Genomic DNA, 20,174 nt, shown 5'->3' with positions numbered 1-20,174 from the left:
TGAGCGCAAAGGCCTCTGGGGATTGTAATCTCGTGATCCGCGCCCTCCCGCTCCTCCTCTCTCATTGGCTGATTCGCAGGACACCGTTGCCAACGGCCGGCAGGCGCGCGGCTGTCCTTAGGCCCCGCCCCTCCCGTCTATGACGGAGCGAGGACAGGGCGGTCTGCCATTGGCTGGTCGGCGGCTGCCCATCGAGCAGACAAGATGGCGGCGCGGGGCGGGAAGAACGGCTTTCTCTCTCAAGTAAGGCGGCGCCACGCTCTTTGTGGCACCGGGCTCGGTCGCTGACGAAAGATGCAGTCGGGTTTTTTTTGGGGGGGGTGGGAGAGATTTCCTTGTCGGTAAACGTCGAGTGTGGCGAGAAAGGTGGACCCGCGGCCGCTTGCGGTGGCGGAGGCTGAGGCCTGCGCGTCAATGCGGAGCTTCGGGAGCCCGTCCGGCCCCGCCACAGCTGCTGAGGGAGGTTAGACTCCTCGGGGAGACCCGCGGTCACATCCAGCCCGGAGACTGATGAGATCCAAGTCAGAGCATCTGCGGGCAATGGCTGGTGGTTCAGAGGGCAGCTCTCTCTCTCTGTCGCGCCTCTGAGTGAGAGGGTGGTGGCTTCAAGTCCCACTCCAGAGACTCGAGCACAAAGCTCGAGGCTGACCCTCTCAGTGGCTTTGTTGAAGTAGTCGGTTTTGAGGAGACATTTGAATGTGGGTGAGATGTAGCCTTTACTGCCTTCTAAAGGGGGTACTGAGGGAATGTTCAGCCATGAACTCATTGAATGGTGGTGCAGGCTCGAAGGGCCGAATGGCCTACTCCTGCACCTATTTTCTACGTTTCTGTCTATGGATAGTAGGATCGTGTGTGTGCATTAGGTCCGTGCAGCAGAGCTTGGTCTCCAGTCGTCTTGGTTAACCCTTGCCACTGGACCAAGACCCAGTTCTGTTTAAGCCCGTGTGGTGGCTGGTGTGCAATGGCCACCCCACGTTAAAAGAATCCACACACAGGCATCTTCCACCCTTCAAATTGTCGTTCGGGACCTCGAATGTCAGGTCCCTCATTGAAACACCTGTGAACTCATCCCTTTTTGGTGTGGAAGCAGGTCATCCTCCAAATGAGGGACCGCCTAAGCCTATCACAAAGAAAGCTCAGGAGTCCCTCAAGGCGACCATTGAAGTTTTATCTGCAGATGACAAAGACGTGAAAGTGAATTTCAGCGGGGATTGTGCTGCAATAAGGACAGAGGTGACGACGATGGGCTATTTTGACGATGGACAGCATATGGGTTATTTGTGGCCCTGCTACTTGTGGGGGTTTGTACTCTGTCACAAAGTAAACCAGGGTGTATGTGATTGGTCTGGTCATCTGCCTAAAGAGGACCTCTGTTCTATATGAGCTGAATGGCCTTTCCTGTTATTTTGCAGTTGCCTCCTGTTGATCTCCCTGGTACAAAATAGAACATCAGAAGTAGGAGCAGGATTAGGCCATTTGGCCCCTCGAGCCTGCTCCGCCATTTAATAAGATCATGGCTGGGCTGATCTGATCATGGACTCAGTCCCACTTCCCTGCCTGCTCCCCATAACCCCTTATTCCCTGATCACTCAAAAATCTGCATCTCCGCCTTAAATATATTCAATGACCTGGCCTCCACAGCTCTCTGGGGCAGAGAATTCCACAGATTTACAACCCTCAGAAGAAATTCCTCCTTGTCTCAGTTTTAAATGGGCAGCCCCTTATTTTGAGACTATGTCCCCTAGTTTTAGTTTCCCTTATGAGTGGAAATATCCTTTCTGCATCCACCTTGTGGAGCCCCCTTATCATCTTATATGTTTCAATAAGATCATCTCTTATTCTTCTGAACTCCAATGTGTATAGATCCAACCTACTCAACCTATCTTCACTCCCTCATCGAGTGAATCTTCTCTGAACAGCCTCCAATGCAAGTATATCCTTCCCTAAATACAGAGACCAAAACTGTACGCAGTATTCCAGGTGCCTCACTAATACCCTGTACAGTTTCAGCAGGACTTCTCTGCTTTTATACTCCATCCCCCTTGCAATAAAGGCCAACATTCCATTTGCCTTCCTGATTACTTGCTGTACCTGCATACTAACTTTGTGTTTCATGCACAAGGACCTCCAGGTCTCTCTGTACTGCAACACTTTGCAATTTTTCTCCATTTAAATTATAATTTGCTTTTCTATTTTTACTGCCAAAGTGGATAACCTCACATTTTCCCACATTATATTCCATCTGCCAGATGTTTGCCCAATCACTTAGCCTTATCCCTTTGCAGATTTTTTGTGTCCTCATCGTTTGTTTGCCCACCCATCTTTATATCATCAGCAAACTTGGCTACATTACCCTCGGTCCCTTCATCCAAGTCATTCATATAGATTGTAAATAGTTAATTTTTCCCATAAATGTTGTGCTTTAAGCCTGTTCTTGTCATTCACTAATATTTAAATAAATGACCGCAAGCACCTCAATTTGGATGCAATGCAAAGCATAATAAAGGACTGATATCGCCATGTCAGCTTTGAACAGACTCGTGTGGTTTCATCTGAGTGAGCAGAACTCATTTTCTAAGGGCTTCTGGAGCAGTGCACTGAATCTTAGAAGTGCTGCTGGTTCCAGTATTTCTTTTATGGATTTGCATATTTGAATAAAACTTCCAATTTGTTTATGACAAAATGAACCAGAGTTTGTCAAAGCATTGCTCATTGAAGGGGAAGGCTGTTGTTTTTTTCTTATAACAATTCAAGCATTTAAACCACTGAGTTCTGTCAGGCATTAAAATAGAATAAACATTTTGAGTACTGAAAAAAGAATGATAACTAGAAAATGCTGGCGATGCACAGCAGAGCAGTCGGTGTCTGAAAAGTTAAAAGGCAGGTTTCAGGTGAAGACCATCTGACAAAGGCTCTGTGAAACTTCGCCTGTTGCCTCTTTTCGGATGTTGATAGAGCTTTTTATATTTCCATCATTTCCTGGTTGCTGTAATGTGAATTTTAACAGCTCAAATGCAGTGTTGTGTACTTCTATCTCTTCTCCACACCTCCCCCCCCCCCCCCCCCCCCCCCCAGCAAATGGATTTGACACAGTCCTGACTCTTAGTGCAGGAGTATCTGCTCATCCCTGATGTAATTGTTTAGTTTGCCATACTCCCAATATCAGTCCTGCTTGGAATTTTGCTTTTGAACATATTTGCTCTCCTTTCCTTTGCTCGGTGCATTGTATGTAGCTCGGAAGGCACTCTAAAGTTAGTGTTGTCCAATTGAAATCACTGTCCAGTCACAAGTGTGGCTACAGCGACACAGTTTTAGCCACATACTCATTTTAGTAGAGAACGCCTTAATGCACTCGCACAACGGTACTTCTAACTTCACACGTCTATTTACTTAACAAGTATCTACCACCAATCGGTAGCCAAGGAAGTAAACCAGACACAATCCAAGGATTGTAAAAAAGCTAATTTTACAGGGATTGTATTGGGTAATCATCTTTTATGCTTTGACATTTTTGTAACAATGGTATGCAAGTCTGATGTCAAAGCCTCCCTGTAACTACTGATTGGTAACACAGGCATAGCCCTGGTTTTCCCTATGTTCCCCACCTACCACCTTCGCTGAGAAATGTTGCAGCCTCCTCTTGATGCTCTCCTTTCCTTTTGGTGTTCAGGTCAGTGAGACGGTCTCGAGCCCATGTCAGTCCGACAGGGAAGTAAAAAGGGGGCAGAAGCAAAAGGTAGGAAGGAGAAAAGTAAGAGTCAAGGGCAGAGAAATCAAGGGCAAAAATCAAAAAGGGCCACATTACAACATAATTCTAAAAAGACAAAGTGTGTTTTTAAAAAAAAAAACAAGCCTGAAGGCTCTGCGTCTCAATGCGAGGAGCATTAGTAATTAGGTGGATGAATTAACTGCGCAGATAGCTGTTAACGGGTATGATGTAATTGGGATTACGGAGACATGGCTCCAGAGTAACCAAGGCTGGGAACTCAACATCCAGGGGTATTCAATATTCAGGAAGGATAGACAGAAAGGAAAAGGAGGTGGGGTAGCGTTACTGGTTAAAGAGGAAATGAACGCAATAGTAAGGAAGGACATTAGCTTGGATGATGTGGAATCTGTATAGGTAGAGCTGCGAAACACCAAGGGCAGAAAACAATAGTTGGTGGTCTGTACACAACTCCCAACAGTAGTAATGAGGTTGGGGCTGGCATCAAACAGGAAATTAGGGATGAGTGCAATAAAGGTACAGCAGTTACCATGGATGGCTTTAATCTACACATAGATTGGGCTAACCAAACTGGTAGCAATATTGTGGAGGAGAATTTCCTGGAGTGTATAAGGGATGGTTTTCTAGACCAATATGTTGAGGAACCAACTAGAGAGCAGGCCTTCCTAGACTGAGTCTTGTGTAACGAGAGAGGATTAATTAGCAATCTTGTTGTGCGAGGCCCCTTGGGGAAGAGTGACCATAATACGGTAGAATTCTTCATTAAAATGGAGAGTGACACAGTTAATTCAGAGACTAGGGTCCTGAACTTAAAGGTAGCTTCGATGGTATGAGACGTGAATTGGCTAGGATAGTCTGGCAAATGATACTTAAAGGGTTGACGGTAGATAGGCAATGGCAGACATTTAAAGATCACTTGGATGAACTACAACAATTGTACATCCCTGTCTGGCGTAAAAATAAAACGGGGAAGGTGGCTCAACCGTGGCTAACAAGGAAAATTAGGGATAGTGTTAAATCCAAGGAAGAGGCATATAAATTGGCCAGAAAAAGCAGCAAACCTGAGGACTGGGAGAAATTTAGAATTCAGCAGAGAAGGACTTAAGGGTTTAATTAAGAGGGGGGGAAAATAGAGTATGAGAGTAAGCTTGCAAGGAATATAAAAACTAACTGCAAAAGCTTCTATAGCTATGTGAAGAGAAAAAGATTATTGAAGACGAATGTAGGTCTCTTGCAGTCAGAATCAGGTGAATTCATAATGGGCAACAAGGAAATGGCAGACCAATTGAACAAATACTTTGGTTCACTCTTCACCTAAGGAAGACACAAATAACCTTCCGGAAATACGAGGGCACCGAGGGCTTACTGAGAAGGAGGAACTGAAGGAAATCCTTATTAGTCAGGAAATTGTGTTAGGGAAATTGATGGGATTGAAGGCCGATAAATCCCCAGGGCCTGATAGTCTGCATCCCAGAGTACTTAAGGAAGTGGCCTAAGAAATAGTAGATGCATTGGTGATCATTTCCCAACATTCCATGGACTCTGGATCAGTTCCTATGGATTGGAGGGTAGCTAATGTAACCCCACTTTTTAAAAAAGGAGGGAGAGAGAAAACAGGGAATTATAGCCTGACATAGGTAATGGGGAAAATGCTGGAATCAATTTTTAAAGATGTAATAGCAGCACATTTGGAAAGCAGTGACAGGATCAGTCCAAGTCAGCATGAATTTATGAAAGGGAAATCATGCTTGACAAAACTTCTAGAATTTTTTGAGGATGTAACTAGTAGAGTGGATAAGGGAGAACCAGTGGACGTGGTGTATTTGGTCCTTTTCAGAATGACAGGCAGTGACTAGTGGGGTGCCGCAGGGTTCAGTGTTGGGACTCCAGCTATTTACAATATACATTAATGATTTAGAGGAAGGAATTGAAAGTAATATCTCCAAGTTTGCAGATGACACTAAGTTGGGTGGCAGTGTGAGCTGTGAGGAGGATGCTAAGAGGCTGCAGGGTGACTTGGACAGGTTAGGTGAGTGGGCAAATGCATGGCAGTTGCAGTATAATGTGGATAAATGTGAGGTTAACCACTTTGGTGGCAATAACAGGAAGGCAGATTATCAGAATGGTGACAGATTAGTAAAAGGGGAGGTGCAATGAGGCCTGGGTGTCATGGTACATCAGTCATTGAAAGTAGGCATGCAGGTACAGCAGGCAGTAAAGAAAGCAAATGGAATGTTAGCCTTCATAGCGAGAGGATTTGAGTATAAGAGCAGGGAGGTCTTACTGCAATTGATCAGGGCCTTGAGTATTGTGTGCAGTTTTGGTCTCCTAATCTGAGGGAGGGCATTCTTGCTATTGAGGGAGTGCAGCGAAGGTTCACCAGACTGATTTCCGGGATGGCAGGACTGACATATGATGAAAGACTGGATCAACTAGGCTTATATTCACTGGAATTTTGAAGAATGAGAGGGGATCTCACAGAAAAATATAACATTCTGACAGGATTGGACAGGTTAGATGCAGGAAGAATGTTCCCGATGTTGGGGAAGTCCAGAACCAGGGGTCACAGTCTAAGGATAAGGCGTAAGCCATTTAGGACTGAGATGAGGAGAAACTTTTTCACCCAGAGAATTGTGAACCTGTAGAATTCTCTGCCACAGAAAGTTATTGAGTCCAGTTCGTTGGATATATTCAAAAGGGAGTTAGATGTGGCCCTTATGGCTAAAGGGATCAAGGGGTATGGAGAGAAAGCAGGAATGGGGTATTGAGGTTGCATGATCATATTGAATGGTGGTTCAGGCTCGAAGGGCCGAATGGCCTACTTGTGCACCTATTTTCTATGTTTCTAGGACCGACACGGGCGCGAGTCCTGCTCGCTCACTACATGGTACAGAGTTGCATTAAAAAAAAATAAACCCTTGGAATCCTAGATTTTATAAATAGGGACGTAGAGTACACAATAGAGTTCCAGGTGCGTGGAGTGAGTCAGGAGGTGCGTCGTTGAGGCCTATTTAAAAAAAAAAAAGGCCCAACGCGTCGGAGGAGGCTCAGGAGTTCCAGGTGCGTGGAGAGAGTCGGGAGGTGCGTCGCTGAGGCCTATAAAAAGGCCCAACGCGTCGGAGGAGGCTCAGGAGTTCCAGGTGCGTGGAAATAGTCGGGAGGTGCGTGGCTGAGGCGGAGCTTGTGCAGCTACAGGGAGAAGGCAAAAAAGTAGAAAGAAATCGAAAGGTGACGTCACAGCCAAGGGGGTAAGTGATTGGCTGGTGATTGGTGAGTAACTTTTTTTTCTTTATCAGTAAGTAACATTTAGCACTGTTGTTGCCAACTTAAGTGTATCGAAGGGTTAAGTCATGGCAGGAGAGCTCGGACACGTTATGCTCCTTCTGTACTATGTGGGAAGTCAGGGACGCTTCCGGTGTCCCTGACGACTACATATGCGGCAAGTGCATCCGCCTGCAGCTCCTGATGGACCGCATTGCGGCACTGGAGCTGCGGGTGGATTCACTCTGGAGCATCCACGATGCTGAGAATGACGTGAATAGCACGTTTAGCGAGTTGGTCACACCGCAGGTAAAGGGTACTCAGCCAGATAGTAAATGGGTCCCCAGCAGGAAGAGCAGTGCAAGGAAGGTAGGGCAGAGGTCCCCTGTGGTCATCCCCCTGCAAAACAGATACACCGCTTTGGGTACTGTTGAGGGGGATGACTCATCAGGGGAGGGCAGCAGCAGCCAAGTTCATGACACCGTGGGTGGCTCTGCTGCACAGGAGGGCAGGAAAAAGAGTGGGAGAGCTATAGTGATAGGGGATTCGATTTGTAAGGGGAATAGATAGGCGTTTCTGCGGCCGCAACCAAGACTCCAGGATGGTATGTTGCCTCCCTGGTGCAAGGATGTCTCGGAGTGGGTGCAGGATATTCTGAAAAGGGAGGGTGAACAGCCATATGTCGTTGTACACATAGGTACCAACGATATAGGTAAAAAAACGGGATGAGGTCCTACGAGATGAATTTAGGGAGTTGGGAGCTAAATTAAAAAGTAGGACCTCAAAAGTAGTAATCTTGGGATTGCTACCAGTGCCACATGCTAGTCAGAGTAGGAATCGCAGAATAGCTCAAATGAATACGTGGCTTGAGGAGTGGTGCAGAAAGGAGAGATTCAAATTCCTGGGGCATTGGAACCGGTTCTGTGGGAGGTGGGGCCAGTACAAACCGGACGGTCTACACCTGGGCAGGACCAGAAGCAATGTCCCAGGGGGAGTGTTTGCTAGTGCTGTTGGGGAGGCGTTAAACTAATCTGGCAAGGGGATGGGAACCTATGCAAGGAGGCAGAGGGAAATAAAAGGGAGACAGAGGCAAAAGGTAGAAAGGAGAATAGTAAAAGTGGAAGGCAGAGAATCCCAAGGCAAAAAACAAAAAGGGCCACATTACAGCAAAATTCTAAAGGGACAAGGTGTGTTAAAAAGACAAGCCTGAAGGCTCTGTGTCTTAATGCAAGGAGTATCCGTAATAAGGTAGATGAATTAACTGTGCAAATAGATGTTAACAGATATGATGTGATTGGGATTACAGAGACGTGATCAGGGCTGGGAATTCAACATTCAGGAAGGATGGAGTAAAAGGAAAAGGAGGTGGGGTAGCATTGCTGGTTAAAGAGGAGATTAATGCAATAGTTAGGAAGGACATTAGCTTGGATGATGTGGAATCTATACGGGTAGAGCTGCAGAACACCAAAGGGCAAAAAACATTAGTGGGAGTTGTATACAGACCTCCAAACAGTAGTAGTGATGTTGGGGATGGCATCAAACAGAAAATTTGGGGTGCATCCAACAAAGGTGCAGCAGTTATCATGAGTGACTTTAATATGCATATAGATTGGGCTATATGGTGGAGGAGGATTTCCTGGAGTGCATAAAAGATGGTTTTCTAGACCAATATGTTGAGGAACCAATTAGGGGGAGGCCATCTTAGACTGAGTGTTGTGTAAAGAGAGGATTAATTAACACACTCATTGTGCGAGGCCCCTTAGGGAAGAGTGACCATAATATGGTGGAATTCTACATTAGGATGGAGAATGAAACAGTTAATTCAGAGACCATGGTCCAGAACTTAAAGAAGGGTAACTTTGAAGGTATGAGGCGGGCTAGGATAGATTGGCGAATGATACTTAGGGGGTTGACTGTGGATGGGCAATAGCAGACATTTAGAGACCACATGGATGAACTACAACAATTGTACATCCCTGTCTGGCATAAAAATAAAAAAGGGAAGGTGGTTCAACCGTGGCTATCAGGGGTAGTATTAAAGCCAAGGAAGTGGCATACAAATTGGCCAGAAATAGCAGTGAACCCGGGGACTGGGAGAAATTTAGAACTCAGCAGAGGAGGACAAAGGGTTTAATTAGGGCAGGGAAAATAGAGTACGAGAGGAAGCTTGCAGGGAACATTAAAACGGACTGCAAAAGCTTCTATAGATATGTAAAGAGAAAAAGGTTAGTAAAGACAAACGTAGGTCCCCTGCAGTCAGAATCAGGGGAAGTCATAACGGGGAACAAAGAAATGGCAGACCAATTGAACAAGTACTTTGGTTCGGTATTCACTAAGGAGGACACAAACAACCTTCCGGATATAAAAGGGTCAGAGGGTCTAGTAAGAAGGAGGAACTGAGGGAAATCCGTATTAGTCGGGAAATTGTGTTGGGGAAATTGATGGGATTGAAGGCCGATAAATCCCCAGGGCCTGATGGTCTGCATCCCAGAGTACTTAAGGAGGTGGCCTTGGAAATAGCGGATGCATTGACAGTCATTTTCCAACATTCCATAGACTCTGGATCAGCCAATGTAACCCCACTTTTTAAAAAAAGGAGGGAGAGAGAAAACAGGGAATTATAGACCAGTCAGCCTGACATCGGTAGTGGGTAAAATGATGGAATCAATTATTAAGGATGTCATAGCAGCGCATTTGGAAAGATAGGTCCAAGTCAGCATGGATTTGTGAAAGGGAAATCATGCTTGACAAATCTTCTGGAATTTTTTAAGGATGTTTCCAGTAGAGTGGACAAGGGAGAACCAGTTGATGTGGTGTATTTGGACTTTCAGAAGGCTTTCGACAAGGTCCCACACAAGAGATTAATGTGCAAAGTTAAAGCACATGGGATTGGGGGTAGTGTGCTGACGTGGATTGAGAACTGGTTGGCAGACAGAAGGCAAAGAGTAGGAGTAAATGGGTACTTTTCAGACTGGCAGGCAGTGACTAGTAGGGTACTGCAAGGTTCTGTGCTGGGGCCCCAGCTGTTTACATTGTACATTAATGATTTAGACGAGGGGATTGAATGTAGTATCTCCAAATTTGCGGATGACACTAAGTTGGGTGGCAGTGTGAGCTGCGAGGAGGATGCTATGAGGCTGCAGAGTGACTTGGATCGATTAGGTGAGTGGGTAAATGCATGGCAGATGAAGTATAATGTGGATAAATGTGAGGTTATCCACTTTGGTGATTAAAAACAGAGAGACAGACTATTATCTGAATGGTGACAGATTAGGAAAAGGGGATGTGCAAAGAGACCTGGGTGTCATGGTACATCAGTCATTGAAGGATGGCATGCAGATGCAGCAGGCGGTTAAGAAAGCAAATGGCAAGAAAGCGAGGGGATTTGAGTACAGGGGCAGGGAGGTGTTACTACAGTTGTACAGGACCTTGGTGAGGCCACACCTGGAGTATTGTGTACAGTTTTGATCTCCTAACTTGAGGAAGGACATTCTTGCTATTGAGGGAGTGCAGCGAAGATTCACCAGACTGATTTCCGGGATGGTGGGACTGACATATCAAGAAAGACTGGATCAACTGGAGTTGAGAAGAATGAGAGGGGATCTCATAGAAATGTTTAAAATTCTGATGGGTTTAGACAGGTTAGATGCAGGAAGAATGTTCCCAATGTTGGGGAAGTCCAGAACCAGGGGTCACAGTCTAAGGATAAGGGGTAAGCCATTTAGGACCGAGATGAGGAGAAAGTTCTTAACGCAGAGAGTGGTGAACCTGTGGAATTCTCTACCACAGAAAGTTGTTGAGGCCAATTCACTAAATATATTCAAAAAGGAGTTAGATGTAGTCCTTACTACTAGGGGGATCAAGGGGTATGGCAAGAAAGCAAGAATGGGTACTGAAGTTGCATGTTCAGCCATGAACTAATTGAATGGCTGTCCAGGCTCGAAGGGCCGAATGGCCTACTCCTGCACCTATTTTCTATCTTTCTATGTAAAGGAGGTGTCGCTAAACCTGTACAGATCATTGTTTGGACTGCCATCAGTTAGTTTTGCACTAAGAAGAATTTCAAGGCCATGGAGCAGGTGCAGAAGAAATGATAATAGGTTTTAGTTATGGTATCAGTGAAATTGTGCTTTCTTTCATTAAAGTTGGGAGGGTTAAGAGATGTGTTGGACGTTTTCGAAAGTATGAAAAGTTTTGATAAGGTAAATAAGCAAAAACGATTTTGACGGACTCCGTAACTCAAGGGTATAACTTTAAGATCATAAAAACAAAGGAAGTGGTTAAGAGGATTTTTGTTTTATGTGGAGTTCTCAAAACATGGAATTCCCTATCAGAAACAGCGGATAAAGCAGAATCCATAATAACCTTTAGAAGGGAAATGGATAAATATTTTTGAAAAAGATGTTTTAAAGAACATATGATGCCAGGGCAGGAGAATGGGACTAAATGGAACTGCACTGGTGTGATGGGCTGAATGGTTCTTGATATTTTTTCCCAGTGGAAGATCGATGACAAGCCAGTGAAGATTGACAAGTGGGATGGAGCAGCAGTGAAAAACGCCTTAGATGATGCTGCCAAAAAGGTAAGAGAATGGCCGTGTGGCTTCCTCGCTGTTTGTCTGCAACTGGTTCCCACGTGCTGTGTCTTCCAATCTGTACAGGCAGGCTTTAAACCGATAAGATGTCCTGTTTTGCTGATGGCTTACTGCTTTTGTTAACATAGAAAATAGGTGCAGGAGTAGGCCATTCAGCCCTTCGAGCCTGCACCACCATTCAATATGATCATGGCTGATCATGCAACTTCAATACCCCATTTCTGCTTTCTCTCCATACCCCTTGATCCCTTTAGCCATAAGGGCCACATCTAACTCCCTTTTAAATATATCCAATGAACTGGCCTCAACAACTCTCTGTGATAGAGAATTCCACAGGTTCACAATTCTCTGAGTGAAGAAGTTTCTCCTCATCTCTGTCCTAAATGACTTACCCCTTATCCTTAGACTGTAACTCCTGGTTCTGGACTTCCCCAACATCGGGAACATTCTTCCTGCATCTAACCTGTCCGGTCCCGTCAGAATTTTGTATGTTTCCTGACCTGCTGAGTGCATTCCAGAATTTTCTGTTTTATTTCTTCAATATTTTCATTTACTTTGTCCACTTGAGTGCATAACATTTTGTTTATCCTTTCTCCTCCTCCTTAGGTTCTTCTGGAGAAGTACGGGTACGAGGAGAATTACGGGCTGATTGATGGAAGACTCCTAATTTGCACAGTCTCCTGCGTCTTTGCGATAGTTGCCCTCATCTGGGACTATATGCATCCTTTTCCGGAGTCGAAGAATGTCCTTGCAGGCTGTGTCCTTTCATATCCTTTTATATAGAAGCGATCTGTTATTTAATTGCAGTACTGAGGAAGCACTACACTGTCGGAGGTGCTGTCTTTTGGATGAGACGTTAAACCAAGGATGGATGTAAAAGATCCCGCGGCATATTTCGAAGAAGAGCAGGGGAGTTCTCCCCCGGTGTCCTGGCCAATATTTATCCCTCTAACCACTAAAATAGATTATCCAGTCATTATCTCATTGCTGTTTATTTTTAGCATTTTTTTTTCCGGGAAACTGTTGTTGCTCAGCGAGTAGGAGCTTTTCTCCAGCTCTGTACTTCGCACGTGCTGAGGGTTTCTGCCTCTACCACCTTTTCAGGCAGTGAGTTTTATCCAAAGGAAGCCAACCCTACAATAGTACACTTTGTGTTGGCAAGGAGCTGATCAGTAGGCCAGGGGTGCTGCCAGCCTGTTAAAGAACGTGCTCTAATTTGCTTGCGGTCCTCCCCTTTTGTTCTAAGAATTAATAGAACGAAGGAACCTGCATTTATATACTGTCTTTCATGACCTCAGGATGAGCGGCTAGGTGCGCCCGTTGCCCCAGGCAACCCAGGGCCACATTCCCGGCCGGCCGGGAGCCTCTTGGAACAGGGCGAGGGCAACCCCAGGGCACGTTATATATTCAAGAGGAAGTTAGATATGGCCCTTGCGGCTAAAGGGATCAATGGGTATGGAGAGAAAGCAGGAAAGGGGTACTGGGGTGAATGATCAGCCATGATCTTATTGAATGGTGGTGCAGGCTCGAAGGGCCGAATGGCCTACTCCTGCACCTATTTTCTATGTTTCTAACAAAGCGCTTCACAATTAAGTACTTTTTGAAGTGTAGTCACTGTTGTGATGTAAGGAGATGTGGCAGCCAATTTCCGCACAGCAAACTCCAACAAACAGCAATAAGGTACTGACCAGATCATTTGTTTTAGTGATGATGGTTGCGGAATAAATGTTGCTCCCAGGACACTGGGGAGAATTCTCCACCGCTCTTCTTTAATAGTGCCATGGGATATATTCACCTGAGAGGGTAGGTGGGGCCTTGGTTTAAGGTCTCATCCGAAAGACAGCACCTCCGACAGTGCAGCACTCCCTCAATTTACGTGCAAACACTTTCCAGCAGGAGTACTGAGCAGGATCTGGCATTTTCTTAATCCCACCCCCTTGCTGCCAATTGACAGCGAATCCAGTTGGCACTGACTGTTGATGAAACCAAGGACTTTCTGATCCTTATGATTTAGTTGCATGCTGACTTTATCATTGCAGCCCTTGGCTTGAGAGTGGTTACGTGCTCAAGTCGCTAGAGTGGGACTGGGAACAACAACCATCTGAATCAGAGGCGAGAGTGCCACCCACTGAGTCAAGCCCATTTTACAAATCTCGAAGGCCTGCGAAGATCCGACTGGACTAGCCAGCAAGTCAGCCATAGAGCTGAGTTGCATGGTCTGGATTGCCAGGGCTTGTAGGCTGCATATGGCCCATGCCTTATAAAGGGAGCTATCCTAATCATAGAAATGTACAGCAGAGGGAGGCCATTTGGCCCATTATGTCTGTGTCAGGTGACACAGCTATTCAGTCGAATCCCACATTTCAGCTCTTGGTCCGTAGCCCTGTAGGTTTCAGCACTTGAAGGGCATAGCCAAGTACTTTTTAAATGTGAGGGTTTCTGCCTCTACCACCTTTTCAGGCAGTGAGTTCCAGACCCCCACCACCCTCTGGGTAAAACAAATCCCCTCTAAATTTCTTACCAATTACTTTAAATCTCCTGGTTGTTGACCCTTCAGCTAAGGGAAATAGGTCCTTCCTATTCTCTCTATCCTGGCCCCTCATAATTTTATACACCTCAATTAAATCTCCCCTCAGCCTCCTGTTGCAAATAAAACAACCCCAGCCTATCCAATCTTTCCTCATAGCTAAAATTCCATCAGGGTCTCTTGATATTTCCTTGCTTCCACATTTAATGCTTTTAAAACATGTAAGTGAGAAGCAGCCTAGGAACAGACACTCTGCCCCCTTGATGTGTACTCCACTAATCACCTGAAGGGACATGCACCTCACCAAGAGATATTACTGAGCACATTTGTCGCCCTCTAGTTTGGGTGGTGAAACCTATAAGCTGAATAATCTACCCCTTTACTCCCACGGACCAAGAAAACACTTTTAGCATCTCAAAATGTTTAACTAGAGACAACTGTGAACCTGATGATGTATCGGAGCCCGAAGGCACAGTCAAAAAGATTGGGACCATGATAAAATTCCACCAGCCTGACGACCCGCCGATAGTGCTGGAGTGTACCTGCTCGTGACCTCTGACCTGACCCCACTAAATTATGCGGACTCGAGGGAGGTCACCTAACTTTAATATTGTGCGTGGGTCGGCATCCAATAATGGCACATCTTGGGCATGATGGAGGGGACTTGGGGGCCCCCAATTCCCAGTCGGCTTACCAGCTCCACCACTCTTCTGCAAAATCGGGGACAAGGAAACGCGCGGCCTGGGGGAGTCCCGTCCCCTAGCTATTTCCCTCTTTTGGGTGGGTCATCCTTTTACTTCACTCATAGAATCTTACAACACAGAAGACGGCCATTCGGCCCACTGCATCCGTGCTTTGACCGAGCTATCCAATCCGCCCATCCTGCTCTTTCCCTATAGCCCTGGAATTTTTTTCTTAAGCGTATATCCAATTCCCTTTTGATGGTTACTATTGAATCTGCTTCTGCTACCCTTTCAAAAGATCCACTAAATAAACTCAGCGCGCTGCTATACACTCACTGCAAAGCCGATCATCCAAACCCACGGGCAAGAGTGCACTGGAGTTTCGGGCCTGGGAGTAGGTTAGAATTCTGACGGTCGAGGCGAGTAATAAGGCAAAGCAGTTTGGGAAGAGGGCGGTGTGAAGTGGCTGAAAGAAGGGGATCCAATGGCACCTGTTGAAAACACTGCCGCTTGGCACCTGTTGCTCTTAACCTCGGTGACTGGCATTGCACGGAGTATATGGCAGTGTGGTTTTTTTTTTGCCCTCCATGTCCCCTCAAACTGCAGGATTCTTTAGGAAGGAAGGAAGGAGAAGCTAAAGTAAGGGAGGATGTGTGTGTGCGGCCTGCAGTTTTCTTTAACATCTCTGCACCTATTTTGTTATGATGGGGATTCTCACATTTTATACCTCTTACAAAGAGAGAAGCATATTTTTAATGGCGCTACAGAAAGACCCCGCTGGATTGGATCCCGGTGACATCTGGCAACTCTCATCATGTCTGCGGAGGTATTTTATTTCATAATTCCCCTCCCAAACTGCACGCTGTTTACTTAGTTTAACCAGTAACTTGGGTTGAGGACCACAATTCCAAGCTGGCAGCAGCAGCCCAGACTATAATATGCGTAGTGCTGAAATAATTACATGCCTTTTTCATTCAACCCAGCCGTTAGTATGCAGGTGCAGCAAGTAATCAGGAAGGCAAATGGAATGTTGGCCTTTATTGCAAGAGGGGTAGAGTATAAAAGCAGAGAAGTCCTGCTACAACTGTACAGGGTCATTCATAGGCAGTCCCTCGGAATCGAGGAAGACTTGCTTCCACTCCTAAAGTGAGTTCTTTGGTGGCTGAACAGTCCAATACGAGAGCCACAGACCCTGTCACAGGTGGGACAGATATTCGTTGGGAGAAGGGTATTGGTGAGGCCACACCTGGAGTACTGCGTACAGTTTTGGTCTCCTTATTTAATGAAGGATATACTTGCATTGGAGGTGGTTCAGAGAAGGTTCACTAGGTTGATTCCAGGGATGAGGGGGTTGACTAATGAAGAAAGGTTGAGTAGGTTGGGCCTATACACATTGGAGTTCAGAAGAATAAGAGGTGATCTTATTGAAATGTATAAGATACTGAGGGGGCTTGACAAGGTGGATGTAGAGAGGATGTTTCCACTCAGGGGAATCTAGAACTAGGAGACATAGTCTCAAAATAAGGGGCGTCCACTTAAAACCATGATGAGGTGGAATTTCTTCTGAGGGTCGGAAATCTGTGGAATTCTCTGCCCAAGAGAGCTGTGGAGGCTGGGTCACTGAATATATTTAAGTCGGAGATGGACAGATTTTTGAACGATAAGGGAGTGAAGGGTTATGGGGAGCGGGCAGGGAAATGGAGCTGAGCCCAAGATCAGATCAGCCAGGATCTTATTAAATGGCGAGGCAGGCTCGAGGGGCCAAATGGCTTACTCTTCCTATTTCTTATGTTCTTCTCGCCCCACCATAAAAATAAAAAACCTAGTGTTAATTGGGCAGGACTGGAAGTTGTTGGTTTAATCTGCTGCCCATCTCTCATTTGTCCCAACTAGCTTCTTTGAGGGTGGGATATAATGAGAAAGAAAGCATATTAGATCTTTTCATGTTGATGACCTGTGGGCATCGTTAGTTACCCACCATCGGCCTGCACAGGGCCAGTAATGGTTGGCCACCTGTCAGCGACTGGGCAAACTGGTTGGCCACCTGTCAGCGACTGGGCAAACAGTGGTTGGCCACCAGTCAGCGACAGGGCAAACAATGGTTGGCCACCAGTCAGCGACAGGGCAAACAATGGTTGGCCACCAGTCAGCGACAGGGCAAACAATGGTTGGCCACCAGTCAGCGCCCAATACTTTAGCTGGAAGCAGTTGGCTTATTTGTGCAAAGAAACAGATGGGGGTGATGTTGTGAGCTCATTTTGTCTGGCCAACCACTGAAGGATTAATCAATTGCCTCTGTCCCAACAACTCTTGCTGAAAGTAGTCTGTAGGGTTAATTACAAAGCACCGACCAACTTGCTGATTCTCTGCTTCAGGTTTGATGACCAGTACACCTTGAAGATGACTTTCATTGATGGCCGAACCAGCCAGGAGCGGGAGCGGGAGTTCACCAAGTCTCTCGAATACTTCTTCGACGAGTCTGGGACCTTGGTTATGGATCTGTTTGAGCCAGAAGTATCCAAACTGCACGATTCCTTAGGGAGGAAGAAAAAGATGAAATAAGAGTTTGTGCGTGCTTCTTTGTATTGTGTTGTACTGCTGGGATCATGCAAGTAAGAAAAGGAAACCAAACATTTTTTGGGGTAATATTTTTGTTGTGATTGCGTGGTGCACAGCGCTGGCTTCTCCAAATTCATTCAACTGCAACAGCTTGCATTTATATATTGCCTTTAGCGTAGCAACAATGGGCTCATGGCGCTTCACAGGAGGCCACCAAGGTTGCAAACAGTCTGGTTCAGCCTCAGACCGTGTCCAGGGAGAGTAAAGTGGGTGGGGTGGGGGGTGGGGTGCCGGCCAAAGACAATACTTTCGGTCTTCCAAATGTTTAATCGGAGGAAATTTCTGCTCATAGAAAAAGAAAGACTTGCTTCTACTCTTAACATGAGTTCTCCGGTGACTGAACAGTCCAATACAAGAACCACAGTCTCTGTCACAGGTCGTTGAAGGAAAGGGAGGGTGGGACTGGTTTGCCGCACGCTCCTTCCGCTGCCTGCGCTTGATTTCTGCATGCTCTCGGCGACGAGACTCGAGGTGCTCAGCACTTCCTTGCCGTCGGGCAGTCTTTGGCCAGGGACTCCCAGGTGTCAGCATTTATATAGCGCCTTTCACGAATACTGGACGTCCCAAAGCGCTTCATAGCCAATTTTGAAGTGCAGTCACTACTGCGATGTAATCCAGGACTGGATGTCTGACAGGCAGCGTGACAAATCGGAGGTAGTGGAGGGGTCGAGAGAGGTGGTGGTGAGGTTGAACTGGGTGCCATCAGAATTCATGTGGAAACTGGGATGTTCTCTATCGCCGAGGGGCAGCATGTAGATGAGAAATCGGTCCGGGGGAGGGCCATGGATAGATCCTTGCCCGAGGTTTGATTCCAGACCTCTTTCGTAATGGAATATGGCGCAGCCTGCCCACTGCTGTCCCACGTGCTGCTTATTCCTCACTTGTGCAGCTGCTGTGTAAAGAACTGCCTATTGCTTGTCTGGCTCCATTTTAATGGGTGGGGATGGGTTAACTGATTTCAGCCAGGCCAGCTACAATTCACCAAGGTTGGCATTTCTGCTCACTGCCCAGTGACTGTAGGGCACATTGCACATTAGCTGGGGACAGGATTGGTCTCGCCGGTGATGTCCTGGCTCATATATTAGGAATGCCCACTTGTGCTGGGTACCATAGAATTCCCAACCCTTGGGAATTGCACCCACCTTGAGGCAGGGATTAGGGGACGACTAAGGGCTATCTTTTTGCGCTGAATTTCGGAGACTCTCTTGACGTTTCTGTTGGAGTGAGGCACGGTGTCCTCAGATAGACAGACTGGCGGCTTGGGTTCCAGTCCAGCCCTAGACTGACGGGCCGCAAGTCCCCTGCCCCTGCAGGCTGTGCGGGTCCCGATTGTAACGAGCTGGAGACAGTCTCCGCAGAGCGGCTCCTGGGTACAGCTCTTCTCAAACTGGCCCATTAATCTGCTCCTGAATTGGCGATTGCACTCAGACACATGGCAGCAGAAATGGCTCGCTGGTACAGTAAGGTTGCAATACTGAGGCTGGGCCAGCATAAGGTGCTTTACTCCACGTCTCTTAATGAAAATTTGTACTCCTTTACTCTCCCCGCCTCTCAAGGCTTTGAGTGTGGAATATGAACTGGCCGAAAGAAGTTAATGTTTAAGCTTACCTAGAATTTTACAGCACAGAAATTCGGCCCAACTAGCAATTATCCTCTGCACCAGCCTCCTCCCACCTTACTTCATCGCACCCCATCGGCATATCTTCTATTCCTTTCTCCTTCATGTTTATCCATTTGCCCTTTAAATGCATCGATACGATTCGCCTCAACCACTCCCTGTGGGAGCGAGTTCCACATTCTCTGGGTAAAGAAGTTGAACTTTCTTCCTGATGTAAAGTCCTGTTAATTTGGTTTGGAAATTACCGCAGCTGAAAACTTTTTAAAGAAGAACAAGAGACCGGTTTTAGAACATGCAAGGTCCTCGAAAGAAAACTGCTTTGCTCTCTGCGGTCACTTATCTGAGGCCCTGAGATTGTTAACTTGGAGTTGCTCTTTCTGTTGAAAGATTTTGGGGAGAGGAGCACCGTTTCCAGTAAAAATTACAATTCTGAGTGCTTTTTTTTTTAATTAAAGAAAAAGAGGAAGCTTTTTGTATGGAATATTATTGGCTCCTCCGAGGCACCGGCTGGTAAAGGTCAAGTGTATTTTAAATCTAAGATCGATCATTTTTTGCAAGGCAAGGGTGTTAATGGATATGGTTCAAGATGGCTTGATGGAGTTGGGATACAGATCAGCCATGATTCTATTGAAAGATGGAACAGGCTCGAGGGGCTGAATGACCTCCTCCTGTTCCTATAAGAACTAAAAAATAGCAGGAGGAGGCCATTTGGCCCCTTGAGCCTGCTCCGCCATTCAATAAGATCATGGCTGATCTGATCCTGGACTCGGCTCCACTTCCCTGCCCGCTCCCCATAACCCTTTACTCCCTTATCGCTCAAAAATCTGTCTATCTCCGTCTTAAATATATTCAATGACCCAGTCTCCACAGCTTTCTGGGGCAGAGAATTCCACAGATTTACAACCCTCAGAAGAAATTTCTCCTCATCTCAGTTTTAAATGGGCGGCCCCTTATTCTGAGACTATGTCCTCCAGTTTTAGTTTCCCCCATGTGTGGAAGTATCCTCCCTGCATCCATCTTATCGAGCCCCCTCATTATTTTGTTTCAATAAGATCACACCTCATTCTTCTAAACTCCAATGAGTATAGGCCCAACTTGCTCAACCTTTCTTCATAATTCAACTCCTTCATCGCAGGAATCAACCT

At 46.2% G+C, this 20,174-nt stretch overlaps 1 protein-coding gene across 2 annotated transcripts; it reads left to right on the top strand.

Annotated features, from left to right (window-relative positions):
- Positions 1-146: 146 nt before the first annotated feature.
- On the top strand, positions 147-19,495 carry spcs2 (signal peptidase complex subunit 2). Of its 2 annotated transcripts, XM_070874310.1 has the most exons (6): positions 163-243; positions 3,671-3,736; positions 11,487-11,570; positions 12,189-12,349; positions 15,484-15,618; positions 17,168-19,495. In XM_070874310.1, the coding sequence occupies exons 1-6, from the start codon at positions 205-207 to the stop codon at positions 17,352-17,354; spliced, it is 672 nt and encodes a 223-aa protein (XP_070730411.1). In that variant the 5' UTR covers positions 163-204; the 3' UTR covers positions 17,355-19,495. The 2 variants fall into 2 exon arrangements, with proteins under 2 accessions (XP_070730412.1, XP_070730411.1); XM_070874311.1 differs by lacking the exon at positions 3,671-3,736 and having other exon boundaries at positions 147-243.
- The last annotated feature ends 679 nt before the right edge of the window (positions 19,496-20,174 follow it).

This window comes from Pristiophorus japonicus, unplaced genomic scaffold (assembly GCF_044704955.1).
Source record: "Pristiophorus japonicus isolate sPriJap1 unplaced genomic scaffold, sPriJap1.hap1 HAP1_SCAFFOLD_773, whole genome shotgun sequence".
In the NCBI taxonomy this organism is placed as follows: domain Eukaryota; kingdom Metazoa; phylum Chordata; class Chondrichthyes; family Pristiophoridae; genus Pristiophorus; species Pristiophorus japonicus.
This window is presented reverse-complemented; position numbering and strand designations above follow the sequence as displayed.

Bases quoted from the DNA above. Each gene is read 5' to 3' on its own strand.
- spcs2 (XM_070874310.1), top strand. From the start codon at position 205: ATGGCGGCGCGGGGCGGGAAGAACGGCTTTCTCTCTCAA. The intron at 3,737-11,486 runs GTAGGAAGGAGA...ATTTTTTCCCAG, and splicing joins AAAGGGGGCAGAAGCAAAAG to TGGAAGATCGATGACAAGCC. The intron at 15,619-17,167 runs GTATTTTATTTC...TCTCTGCTTCAG, and splicing joins CTCTCATCATGTCTGCGGAG to GTTTGATGACCAGTACACCT.